Genomic DNA, 14,365 nt, shown 5'->3' on the forward strand with positions numbered 1-14,365 from the left:
CTTTTCAATTACACGAAACAATTCGCAGCTAGTTATATAAAGAAACGCATGGAAAATTCTCTCGCCAGCTCTGAATTTCCATGAGTTACAACAAGCACGTATAAATACACCAGACAAACGAGGGAATATAACACTTTTTGCCATCAGCAGTTCTATTGACTGATTTTACGAGATACAAAATGTAATTACAATTGTAGACCATTGTAGAATGTACGTGCAATCACACTCGGTCAGTACATGCATTTTAGGCAAACAATAATAATAACACAGAGTTACATAGCTTTATTGTAATCTCTTAAGGAGAACGTCCATTTGTAACTTCACTGCTGAGTACAGAGGGATCGCTAGACTTATCAAAGATCTCAGACAACCTTGGTGCCAACTGATCTGGTGCTCATTATTTCCACAATTAAGGTGCACGTAAGTACTGCGTTTGGAAAAAAAAAACTATCAAACTGTGTCACTACAGTGTATTTGTCTTCAATTCTCAACTTGTCGTAGAACAAGAATGTAGCAAAACGTCTTCGTGTGTCTGTTAGGATAATTCGCGGCCAAATTCGTTGCTTCATTTCCACACGAGTTGCCATTGTGCTGTCCACCTTTCTTTCCGGCAAAGCCAAACCCAATTCTATAGTCGCATGTTCCACATCTACTATTGTCGTTGCTAACGATGCCGATTGTGGTGGCTGCAGATACGACTTTGTCATTATAACATTCAGCATTAAAGCCGTGCTTGTTACAATGCGGCTGTAGGGAAGACCCCTCCAAAAGCGATTGCCACTTTTTCTTTGCGAGGAAAGTTGGATCGTAGGTGTTGTCCACTTAAACAATATTTGGGAGAGAACATTTCACTTCAAACATCTAATTGCACTATTTTGGGGCTTACAGACACTGGGGCCTTATTCGCTAACGAAACCCGATTTTTTCAGATTTAGGGTGTTCTTCCGGTCATGTTCTCTCCAAAATGAAGTCGGTGACCCCCCATTTTTTTTACATTTCTGACATAACTAACTCATCATCTTACAGTGGTAAAAGTCTCGGAAAAAATCAATGTTGGAAAACTTCTGCCCGAACGTCCTTAAGTCAAGAGAGAAGAAGAGAAAATTTACCGCGGATTAAGAAGAAAGTTTTGGAGTAATTTATTTAGGTAGACGCCCTATGGACAACCACGGGGATCAGAACAACTGGAACAACAAGACAAGATTGGCTTCTCAACACATCTATGTTGGTCAAAAACAAGATCGCGTGGATAGTTTAGAGGATAATCAGAACTGGGTTGTACCGGTCAATATTGGTTTGAGTTTGGATGCTTGAATTATTTGGTTGATTTGGTTGATTTGGTTGATTTTTTTTCACATTGCTTACATTAAACGATACAGTTATTTACGTTACTTACAGTACAACTACTTACATTACTAGTGACACAGATATTTTCCATTACTTACAGTGCACTTAGGGACATTACTTACAATGCAACTATTTACATTCCATACAGTGTATGTATTTATACAAAACAATAAGTATTAAATAGTTAAACAGTTAAATAACTGGAGTTAAACATAACATAATAGTAAAAATTCGCTTTTACAAAACTGTACAATCTTTGTGTGAAATGAAGCCAATTTTGTGGAGCTTTTCATTTGTATAAAGGATTCTAGTTCTGACGTAGGGTTCAAGAGCAACTTTATGTGGGAGCAAAAAGACTTGTTGCAGTTGTTTTTCTGACAGGCTGAAATCCCCATGAAGAATGGTGATTGCATTTGGTAGTTTGGCTTTTTTGCTGATAAGTAGTAAATAGTAATCCCCTGACTTCTGTTCACACAAAATACCTTGTCGCCATTGCCAGTGGAGAAAGATGTTATAGTAGAGGATGGGGATCTACTTATAGTATTGTCCTTTAGGTGAGATGGAATCCGGGAGTCCCGAAGGCCCATCCATATAAGAAAATTAGAATTTTCTATGTTCCTCGCAGCAATCTCAAAAGAATCAATATTATTGCAATTTAAAAGGAGATCCCTCAAGTACACTACACCTGAGAGGAAGAAATCGTTTTTAAAAAACTGGACTGCCGTCTATACGAATATCCCGATTGTTCCATATTATATTGTGCCAGTCTTTTGGAGAAGCAAAGTCTTCACGAAACTCGACCACCATTTCAAAAGTTGAGAATAGAATAGTGAAGGAACCGAGAGGTCATTAACATCGTAATTACAGTTAAACAGGAACAGACCTCCGAACTTTGCTAAAAGGTGAGAGGGGTACAATTTCCACCGGCCTTCCGTAACATTTTATATCCTTTGTAGTCGGGCCAAACGCAAAGATTGATCATAAAATCTATGTCAATCATTTTTAAACCACCTTTAGCATAATCGTTAATTGTCGAAAAACGAGTTGCCTTATCTGTGCCATTCCACACAAATTTGTAAACTAGTCGATTTAACTCTTTCACAAATTTGTCCGCAACAGGCATGAGAGAGCATATGTAAACGAATTTCGGTATAACTAGGGATTTAATGACAGTCACCTTGCCGTAGAGTGATAAGCCTCTACAGGACCATAGGTTCAGTAGTTTTTTAATCTTGTCCAAATTCTCAATGAAGTTTCTCTCGAAGAAGGGCTGTATCGCATGAATGGTATACGCCTAGAGCCTTGATAGGTTCGCGAGGGAATTTGATACCGAAGGGTTTAGAGTTGTTATTTCTACAAGATCCGATCCACATACCTTTTGTTTTACTGTAGGTAATTGCTAAACCTGAAAGTAGTTTGAAAGTATCTAATAAGTCAAAAAAAAGCTCGGGTAAGTTAAAGTCATAAAGGGTTGCTGTTGTATCGTCTGCGTACTGGAGCAGCTTGGTTTCTTGTCCATCAATAGAAATGCCTCTGATACCCGTATTCTGCCGTACAGCGATTGCCAGAACTTCCTCTGTTAGTACAAAGAGATAAGGAGATAATGGGTCCCCTTGCCTGACCCCACGTTCCAAGGCAAAAAAGTCCAACGCAAAACCATTATTTATAACGCAACTTTGAATATTCTTATAAAAACTTTCTACCCAGCGGATAAAATCTGGACCAAAGTTAAAAACTCCATTCAAGGCTATCAAAGTTCCATTCAAGGATATCAAAGGCCTTGAGGAAGTCGACAAAAATCAGTAGCACGGGAATGTTTTTTGACAGTGTAAAATCCATCAGATCAAAAATAGATCTTACTGTATCGCCGATGTAACAATCATTGATGAATCCGGTTTAATTGTGATGAACAATAGTGGATAAAACATTATTAATTTTAGTGGCGATGACTTTAGGCATTATTTTAACATCTACATTTAATAATGAAATTGACGGCCAAAAAGAGACGGTCGTTGCCTTTTTTTTCAATAAGAGTTGCTACTGCCTGCTTCTGAGAACCCGCTAACTCACCTTTTTCAAAGCATTCATTAATGCAATTAATAAAAGCTTCTTCTATCAAGGGCCAACATCTTTTGTAAAATTCAATCGGGATGCTGTCGCTCCCTGGGGTTTTATTATTCTGAAAAGAATCAATGATACTTTTACCCTCCTCCTGATGGATCTTACCTTCGCACGAACCTTTTTGTTCATCCGTGAGTTTAGGGATGTTTAAATTCATCAGAAAAGTCTCGATAGCGTTATTAGAACATTTGTTGCTACCTGGATACAAATCTTGGTAAAAGCGCTTCTGTTCAACGAGAATGACTGTTGGATCAGTGGTCAATAAATTATTAATATTCAGTTTCCGCATATGTTTCTTTGCGTGGTTTCGTTTTTCCAGGTTGAGAATGTATTTGGAACTTTTTTTACCATATTCATGCCAACAGGTTCGCGCACAAATTATTATCTATCTGGTTTTCTCTTGGTAAAAGGATTCTATCTTTTCTCGAGCCGTAATCAACATATTCAAGTTGTTTTCACAAGAATCATTTTCATGTATCTGTTTAGCCGAGGAATACTCTTTTTCTAATTGAGCTTCCTTGTCCGCTCTGCTTCTGGCTCTTTTCTTCGAGAATTGTATTGCACGGGTCCCTCATGATAAATTTTGTCCATTCCCAGACGCTTCTATCGTCAGACAATTCTTAGTGGTTAGTTTTAATTATTTTAGCAATGTTCTCATTTGCTCTTTGTATTTCTGACGCAAGCACTCAATATCTCACCCCAGAAATATATAATCTACATTGAATAAATTTTCGCGCGAACGTCTCTGTGTATGGAAGCTAATAATAATGGCGGAGCTCAGCCGGCCCGAAGCCGGAACAGAATAGCAGTAATTAGCCGATCGTTCCCACGTTCGGTCGACATAGTAGGGACTTTAAGCAACGACAACGCGGACGGCGACGGGAACGCCGTAAGATCAGGGAAAAGCCAAAAGGTCCACTGCGCATGACTGGCGGGAAACAGGTTGACGTTCTGCGTTCGGGCCCGACGCGAGGGAAGCTCATTTCGCGTTGTCTGAAAACGTGAGTTTTCGCTTTCGTTTCCTCTGCTGTGTCAACGCTAAATAACCCGTGTTACTAATTTCGAGGAACTTTAATGCTTGTTTTCTCTTGTTATGTGAGATATTTCATTTTATATAGAAACGTCGAGAAATCTGAAGCGAACTCAAGCCAGTCGGCGAACATGTGAGTACCGTGAAATATCTTTTTGAAAGCTTATGTAAATAAAGACAACTTACACGAATTTCAATCGAAATTTTTCCTTTCAAGAAATACTCAAATGTCAAATGGCTCATTATGGTGAAATTCTAACTCATTTAAAAGGGTAGACACCATTAAAACTCGTGTAGCTGTTTCCAGTTTCAGTCGTAAGATCAGTGGTTTACTTAGATCTTTATCAGTCGGCACACTGATTTGTCGCGCCAGTCTGATTAAACATCTGCTGATAATAAGTTCATTTACTTCATTGTACAACTCAGCGAGAAGGGACAAGTTGCGTTTGTGGAAGCGAAATTCGGACAGGCAATCGTCGTCTTCAAACCATCGAAGTTAAAATCAGGAAAGGAATCATAAGGTTGGTCGAGATCATTAGACCGGTTCAGTTAAATCGTACAAGAGTAGAAGTTCGTCATCGTTTAACCACACCTTCATCGTGGATTATCAAGAGTTGATTGCGAACTTCTTTCAATGAAGTCATCCTAGTTCATCCTGATAAACAGAGGACGAATATCAACAATGTCAATAAGCTTGACAGTGTAGAATCCGCAGTTTCCGACGGTGCTGCTTAATGTTTGTGAATTCCCGCTACAACGGCGTTCTCTCCCCAGCCTTCTCACAGGCTTCGGCGTCCCCGTCGCCGTCCGCGTTCCCGCTGCCTAAAGTCCCTAGTTGCGGGGCCTGTGCAACGGCGATTTGCACTTCGTGGAAAGTTTCAGAAGTTGTTCAACGATCGAGGAGAAATAATAAGTAAGCTTGTGCACTCGACTAGCTTTCCCTGCAAACAAAAACAACAGTGTAGAAATCGCGTACATTAGCTATAAAAATTTACGATATACCTTCGATAAATCCGCCGAGAAAATTGATGGAAGAGTATTGCTTCCTAGCCCTCATGTTACGGCTTGCGATTTCCTCGGCTTCGTTGAATCTTTTATTTTTTTCTGAAACTCTCCACGAGAATCTTCCCGCCGTACGGGCGAAGCAGGTCGATCGATAAAGAAAACCACTTTGTGTAAGAAGGCGAGAGAGTTACCCGGCTAGACCTCCTCGCTGATTGGCCAGAATAATATTTTTCTGGCCAATCAGAGGGACGGAATTCGACCACTTCTGGAACTGGTTCGGTAATAATACGTTCCCAGGGGCTCTTCAGCTCTTGAAGTAAACTTTCGCCCGAAAATATCGCTACGTCCCGGCTAGTAGCCCCTGGGTACCCGAGGATGCATTGCTAGCGAGTAGCGGCAAAGATTGTGGGCACGTGCGCCCTACCACACGACGACGACGACGATGCGCAACATGGCGGCCATTCTCCAGCTTATAGGTCGACCGAAGCATGCAGCCCTTGTTTGCAACGTACATTTTTGATATTGGACATCCATGTTATGGTCAAATGACACCTGTCAAAACAAGGTATCAGCTAAGAGTAACACGTGACCATATCGTGGGCTCATCTTTAGAACTCTTCGAGATCACGTGTTTTTGTAGTTGGCAGCTACTCAAGTACTGGTTTCGATTTGAACGCAAGCTCAAGCCAGATTAACTTACTGTAATCAGGAGCTCCGCTTTTGTGCTTGGCTAAATCTATATTTAGCGCATTTCCCGAAGGTGTTCACTAATACAGGTTTGACTGTACTCGACTTAACTTAATTATTTTAGATAGATAGATAGATAGATATTTGTTGCCAATTTCCTCCCTTGCAGCCAGGAGCTGAATTGCGGAGGAACCAGAGAGGTGAGATCGGACGTCAGCATATGAAGGCGCACTTTGCATCCACTTCAGTCCATGCATGATCTCACCTTACCCACACCAGACCAATGACCGGCACAAGTCAGATAGACCATAACACCGGGTTCTACGTCCCCTACTCTTTTCGAGCAGTGTCATTAACGTCCCACAAGAACCAGATCAGTGAAGTGCTGTGAGACGGGGCCTACGGTTTATCGTCCTTATCCGAGAAGACTTGAATGTCTAACCATTTGTAGATGTAATTACAAAGGCAGCACATTCTCCTCAGTTATTTTAAGACCCTGAGTGTTGGTCCGGTCTGGGGCTCGAACCTTCGACCTCCTGCACAGCAGTCCGGCGCTCTCCCAATTGAGCTAACCAGGCGGCGGTTAATCATGTTCTTATATTTGTATATTTAGATTTTTAGGTCTTAAAATAGTTATAAGAAGTCTTTTAAAATTCTTAATCGAGGGCCACAGGTTTATTAGTTGCATGGTTGGTTGGTTGATTGACTGCTGATAAAGCCTGAGATATTGAAAATCGCAAAATTGATGAGCTGTGTTCTCAATTCGAATGTGAGCTCAATTCGAACGATTAAATTCGTGACTATAATTTTTAGACGAGAAATGGATACGACACTCGACCGATCTGTTTCGCTATACCAAAATTGGCGAGGACTTAGGCTAGACTGGGTCTTAAACTATGCAAAGGAGTCGCTAATTGAATTTTTCGAATTTATCATTTTTCCTTGTTTTGGGCGTATTTTTCAAGAGAACATTTAATAAGCATCGACGAGGAGACGTGTGGTGTTCAATTGTGGACTGACGAAAATATACCAGAGAGGAGATCAGGTACTAGAATCGGGTTTCATACCAAAATCCTAGTACCCTCTTTCCTTGGCTCCCAGATGATAAAGACCTGTCCCTATTTCTTGAAAAATCACAAATTTCGCTAAAAAAATTAACTTGTTTCAGTTGTGATGAGAACAGTCAGTTAGGATCGAAGAAATCACTTAATTAATCAGCTGCTAAATAATGGGTAAAAAATTGTTAAATTTAGTTGCTCAAAACATTAACCTTAAGAAAAACTGAAAGCTACAGGAAATGTGCTGTTTTTGCGGGGGGGGGGGGGGGGGTGAAGTAGAAATTGATAATTCGAAGCAACGAATCCGCATCACATGTTGCAAGCTCTTGATAAGTTTCCAGTCTTTCTCATCCAAAACACAGCGTCTTCCAATGCTGTTCTTTAGACCTTTTAGCCGCCAAACTCTTCAAAACGTTTCTCAGTGAAAACCTCGAATTGTCAAAATATATAAGTTGGTCAAAAACAATCGTACTCATCGTAATTAAAAATTACTTATTCGAATTTTACAAACCTTTGCAGCAAATACTTGGAAACCATAACTGAGAGTTTTGCAGAAGATTGATTTACATGCCCACCTATATACAGGTTTGAGATAGGCTATGAATTTACTTCCGGTGAAAAGAATAAATTATGCCCAAATGTAGGACTTTTATTCATGGTTTGTGCCTTTAGTTGTGTTTTGAACGTTTTACCGCAATCAATCAGAATTAAACTTAGATAATGAAAAAGAATATTTCCGTTGCTTGTAATATTCGTATCACAGGTCTATAAAACTCTCAAACACGACAAGGTCCATTTGTTTCTCAAGGACTTGATTAAACACTTCACTCGAATAAATAATGCCGGAAAAGAGCGGCTTACGTTTAGCGTTCTTTGAATCCCTTGTTGAGGTTAAATCGATAAGGCTAATTTCTTGTCACGAAAACTCTCGCAGTAAGTTTTGATCTATCAACAATTATAAACCAAAGTGCATTTGATATTTATTTCTCGAATCAGTGGTTCAAGAAAAAAACAAATGTCTTTGCTTTGCGAGGAAATCTAACTTTTCAGTTGTAAATTAATGTGAGTGAAGTGCTTTCTGTTCATTTGTCTGCTATGGTTAATTCAGTTTTTTGCCTTGATATAACTTTACCTCTTTGTTAACTACTGAATTTAGAAGTCTTAAAAAAAATTGAAACCTAGAAAAGAAATACAATAGACCAAGTTAAATCTAGATCTAGTTAAAGTTAATTTACCCGTGACACATTTCTAACGGGAGACACACGGGCGCGAAGCATATATCTTCTACGAAGCATTTTTCGCATTGCTCTCTTAAAGTCGGCTTTGAAAAACAGATAAATAAGAGGGTCGAATATTGGATTGAGAAGAGCAATACACAAAGTTACAACGTCAAGGTCGGTGTGATCCAAAATTTTGTAATGAACAAGTTCGTAGACTTCACATCCAATCCTGGGAAGCCAGAACACCACAAATGTAGTAACGATATAAACAAAGAAAAAAGTTGTTCTTTTTTCTCGCCTATTGGACTGTCCGCTAAGTCGTCGGTGGATTGTTGAGTTCATGACATGAGCTGCCTGTATTGCTTGGAGCTGTCTTTTGGCGACACGAAACATGGCCGTGTTCACTGCTGCAAGTAACAGAAATATAACCAGGAACGTCAGCGTTTGCATCCAATGATAAACCAGGTAGCCAGTGGAGAAACGATGCATTCTCATCGTAGTCCTAAATAATGCGTCAACTGTAATGGGCACGCTCGGAAGCAGCCATGCTGTGCAGATCGCTGCTACCACAAACGTGTTGCTCATGCGCCGATGGTAATAGAGTGGTTTCATTATTGATAGATAGCGTTCGTAAGTAACCAGGTACATGTTAAGAATCGAGGAACACAGGAAGTAGTAGAAAACCTCTGTACATAAAACGAGAGTGGAATTCATTTTCCTTCGAGATGATACATAACAAGGTATACCGAACAGCCCGAGGAAAAGATGCGATGCGGAGAGTGAGGCCATGAAATAATTAGACTTGTTTCGCAGATTACGGCGCTTTAAGAACAGGAACCAGACAGCACTGTTAAATCCAACAATCAAACTGGTCTGTACGATTAGCACAGTTTCAAGGGTCAAAGGTAATGGACCATACACCATTTCAACTGTGTGTATATAAAAATAACTTTCCACGTGCACAGACAGTTGGCTTTGACACGATATTTGCATCAAAGAGTTCCCCACCAAACCTTTTTAAGCCTTCAGTCATTTATCCTCGGATCTTGTTCAGATGCAGTTGGTGCTTTAAAATTGTAGCTCTTCACTTTCCTACAAGGTCTTTTAGATATCTAGGAAACTTGTGTTTCAGGAATTAATGGACCGGCCTCTTCTTGAAATTGACCAATATCTTGAGGCATCTGTATACTGCTCAATAAAAAGATCAACACGATTAGCAAGGCATTTGTATGAAGCTACCCTTTCTTGACACGAATTAACAGGAATAGCAAGTTTCTAAATACTTGTCTCTGCTACATACAAGTAACACAAAGTAACGGCTAGTGGAACTAGTTAGCTGGTATGCTATAATAAAATTTCTCGAAATAAATACACATTTAATTTTTGCGCTGTATAAAACAGGTTTTAAATGAAATAGTTATAATACAACTGTAATAATTTCATGTATTCATAGTTTGTGATGGCAGCAACCTACCTGCCTGCCCACGAAGCTTTGGACTTGCGCGAGAAATAAGCCCGGCAAAAGTAATCTGGCGGTCCAAGATATTCCACCAAATGACTGCATTCAATTTCATGTCTTTCTTTTAACGAGCCCCCATGTGACGTCACAATCTAAGCGACTGTATGAACAATACTGAAGTATCTTTTTAACTGTCAGGTTTACTTTTGGTTTTGAGAACTAACCCCTGAATACAAGCACTATAGTTTCGAGAGTTAAACGAGTATTGCTGCTTCTCGCTACTTTGATAAACGTCAGGGAATTTACATTGCATTCTACATAAAATTATCTAGAACATAAAGAAAGAAATCGCTGGATGCAGGAAAAACATTCTGCGCAATCAGCAGGGATAGAGTTACTTGCCCTGCAAAGCACCGCCAGGCTACCATCGAAGTCATTGTGTGTAAATTCGTTTTGGTAAAGATCCCGATTTAATCAGAACTGTTTTGGCATTTGCATTGACATTTGCTCATTGCACAAATCTCTCGCTTGTGAACATACAACTCCACTTTACTGAGTGTATAGAACAAACAAAGAAGTATAACGGATGAGTCCATATTCCACTATTGTTGTAACAGTTTCGTTAGGTTATTAATTTTAAGATCTCGTTTTTAAGCTCATTCTTCACTCATTTTGTTCATCAAGGCTCACAAGTTTGCAACTTTCTTTACGAAATTATTAAAAGGCCAATTGTTTTTTGTTTAAATATAATTTTCTTTTGCACACATGATCGAAATAAACATTTCTAGCTATTTGGTTTAGGATGCCGTTGATGATACGTTTCAGTTATACTAAAGTAGTGCTTTACGTCTTTTCCGGACAGTTACAACCAAGCCGGCTACGAATTTCACACAAGGGTGGTTTGAAGACTCCCTAGCTCATGAAGGAAGGATCGATAGTACAGTTGCGTGATGAACTGGATTAACGTGTAGTTCCGAATCCCCTCAGTTAAGACCGCCTGGATGGTGCCCAGCGGATATACGCAGAACTAGAATTGTCGATAACGACATCCATGACCGCCTTGCCGTCCGTTTTGTTGCACGTTCCGCCAACGCCTAAGAAAGCACTCGTGTTTCTGCTGTACCGGCATGTGTATGCCATGTATTTGGATGTGGATGAATACGAATTCTCTCATAAACTGCAGTCGTTCTTGTTTCCTTTAGACTGTTTCTCGACGTTAAGACACACGTGGCGGCCCGAGCTATTCAAGGACGTTCAGTTTCTATTAGTATCAATATTTTCGCTCGTGGAGTTCATATCTACTTAGCTCCGAATAGAAAAAGATATCGACCAGATAAGGTTTCTTAGCCTGCGAAAAATGATTGCCAAAGTTTTTGTAGGTTGAGTTTTAAGGAAGAGTTCTCTTGGCTCTTTTGTTTTCCTGTGGTAAAGGTTTTCTTTTGTTAAAGATCAGGAATAGCACGACTCAAGAAAAATGAGCATCTGGTAGAATATCTTAAAGTAATGTTGGTCAGGGTATAATAAACAATAATGATTGTATATGAACGCAACGGATGCATGATGAAAAACAAAGTTGTTTTCATTAGCAATGTTCGCAGCCTACCACTGTAAATAGATCAGCGACTTCTAAAAAAAAACTTATATTCGAGCTATAGAAATTATGGAAACAATTAAAAGCAGTTCGAATGGTAAACAATTAAAGCATTTCAATTCAACATACTGCCATATCGTTGTTTACGCTTTTAGCCGAGATACGAGTTTACCACCATCAACCACCGGAGGGTTGCGGTTTTCTGTGAATTTTTTTTGTCATTATTTCCACGTTAAAAAAAAAAAAAATTAAAATGTGGGTGATTCCAATATTGCGTCAGAAACAGTCTCTAAAAATAAAAAAAAATTAAAAAATGGAATATGCCATTTTAAGCTTCAACAGCTTTTTAGGATGGAATAAACATGGCTATCAATATTGTCCGGTGTTTAGAGCAGCTATCAGTTTTGTCAGCTTAAGCTTGTTGGCCTGCCGTAGCAAAAACACTCTAACATCTTTGTATTCCATATAAAGGTATAATATTGTTTTCTAATTTTTGTGGCAGTTGATTCAGTACACGGACTTCATTTCTACTGAAAAAGACTTCTTTCTACTCTGAAACTGATATAAATGTGTTCTATTCGGACGACCACCCTTTGAAGAAAAAACTTCACAACCGTATTTCAACTTAAGCACCAATCCACAGAATGTGTCTACTTGCAGTCCTCATGTGAGATCTTGATAACTTTTCATTTTTACCTTGATATTGAAATTTCACCTTGATACCGAAACTGATATAAATGTGTTCTATGCGGACGGCTTCCCTTTGACTGAGAAAAAAACTTTACAACTAAACCATTTTTGAACTTTTCCTTTGGATTACACAGAATGTGTCCACTTGCATATCTCACTTGAGTTCTTTTCTTCTTTTTACCTTGATACTTGATTATGAGCTTTCAGCACGCGAATCCACAACTCCCGTGACATTTTGAATTCCACCGGATGTTCTGAGGCAGCCTATTTGACCCCTATCAAACCTTTATTAAAAGCTATCATGGCTATTACAAAACAACCATGTATCAAGAAAAACATTTTTCGTAATGTTATTGTACCCACAAGTTTATACAATTCTTGTAGGTTTCAAGTTGTAGTGAGAGCACCAACAAGCACGAAAACGAACTGATGAAATTTTAGCGACTTTGTTAGACATTTCGTCTTTGCCTATATATCCAAACCTTTCAAAAAATACTGAAAGTGATGTTGGCCCCTTTTTCATGTTTTCTAAGAATATCGATATTCCCTTCTAAAAATATACTCTGGAATCGAAACAAGGTCAGGGCTAATGGGGCATATGAGAGCTTGTCCGGCTCAGCTCAAATAGTTGAGAACTGGGGAAGCAAACTAATTAGAGAGTGATCATTGATTGCAGCGGAATTTTTGCTGACTAAGTGACCTTGGTAAATCTTTTCCAAGACTGATTTTTATTGCCCTAGTCGGCCGATAACTGCTCGCTATTAACTGCTCCGAAGAACCAATATGGATCAAGTTAACTAGAAAACACTTACACAGTGACACGCTCCCAAATAACAACGATCAGAAAAATCATTTTGAGTATCTTCTATAATTGGAAAAAGCGAGGAACTTGGAACTTATAATATCCACATTTAAAAAGCTTGTCTTACTCACTCGTAGGTTTATATTAGAACGAACAATATCTGTTCTTCTCTTTCTTTTTTCTATAAATGATCATAAATCTATTTATAAAAAGACTATTTTCCTATTGATTTCACTTCGCTGGGAAATTGTAATTTGTAGCTGTTTATAAGCGCTGGAAATAATTAGGACACTTAAAGGAGAAAAAAAAGAGAGACGAATCGCTTCAAAACATCAAAACAGCACTGCTGACTGCTGCTTCCGCATCTATTGAGAAACGACAACACCAAAGACGAAATGACTCGTGACCTGTCACTACAGTGCATCAGTTGTTTTGTAGAACGTGTGACCATGTGTCTGGAGTAATAAAAACGCAATGAAAAATCGTTTCCAATCCAGTTGGCTGCAAAGTAATCTAACTAGTCCTTACGACATATGTTTTGACCGAGGAATAGACCTGAAGAATTGGTCTGGTGGAATACATATCGTTGAAATCTACGTCTCTCTGTAAAATCATTAAGCCTATCTCGACTTGTATTTTGAGATTGCAGAATTCTCCAAGGTATGGCTTATTTAAAATCGTAATTATTTTCAAGAAAATATTAGTTGGATATGTAAACAATATCTTTTGAGTTATAGGAACTGCGGAGATTCTAGACGACTTTTTATTTTCTTTCCCGGTATTTGAGCATGGTTTATTACGTCTTTCCACAAAGCCGGGTCAAATTGCAAAAATAACATGTTTGCATATGTTGTTATACCGTCCCGCGACTGACAATAAAACCTTGTTGCTGCTACGTCGCGGGCATGTTTTTCTGCTAAACCACGTTATCTCAAATGCTAGTATTTGAAATTGTTATTCATTGCAAGTAAAGAAAAGCCGTAAAGATAAGAAAAACCGTAAAGATATAAAGATATGAAGTCCCTGATTCTGACTCCAAGGTACAGCTTCAAAAGTAGCTTGTCGCCCCGGGCTTGTCGCTGGAGCCTACCACAAAGGTTATAAGACTGCGCTTAAAATTACAATCCGAAGTTTTAAAAAAGTGTTCGAACAACTCGACGGTTATCGGTATTTTATGTTCAAAACTCTACTATAGTCTTATTACCTATTAACATTACATCTGACTGATAAGTTGACTGATAAGTTCTAAGTTGAAGCTTTTCGTTTCTCCAGTAACCTTTTGTTTAGTTTACTGTCCTCTCTCAGAAGACAAAACAAGAAATTTATTGGATTATTAGGAGGTGTTTGTTATCTGT

General features: G+C 38.9%; 2 protein-coding genes across 2 annotated transcripts in view; one reads left to right on the top strand and one right to left on the bottom strand.

The window, feature by feature from the left end:
- The window catches only part of LOC145482659 (uncharacterized), a 183,942-nt gene that overhangs the window by 62,832 nt on the left and 106,745 nt on the right, over positions 1 to 14,365 (top strand). The gene's annotated exons all lie outside the window — the stretch shown is intronic.
- Positions 8,317 to 10,584, bottom strand: LOC145483115 (5-hydroxytryptamine receptor 6-like). Its single transcript, XM_081461717.1, has one exon. The coding sequence runs from the start codon at positions 9,459 to 9,461 to the stop codon at positions 8,475 to 8,477; it is 987 nt and encodes a 328-aa protein (XP_081317843.1). The 5' UTR covers positions 9,462 to 10,584; the 3' UTR covers positions 8,317 to 8,474.

Source organism: Orbicella franksi, chromosome 3 (assembly GCF_964199315.1).
Source record: "Orbicella franksi chromosome 3, jaOrbFran1.1, whole genome shotgun sequence".
NCBI lineage: Eukaryota > Metazoa > Cnidaria > Anthozoa > Scleractinia > Merulinidae > Orbicella > Orbicella franksi.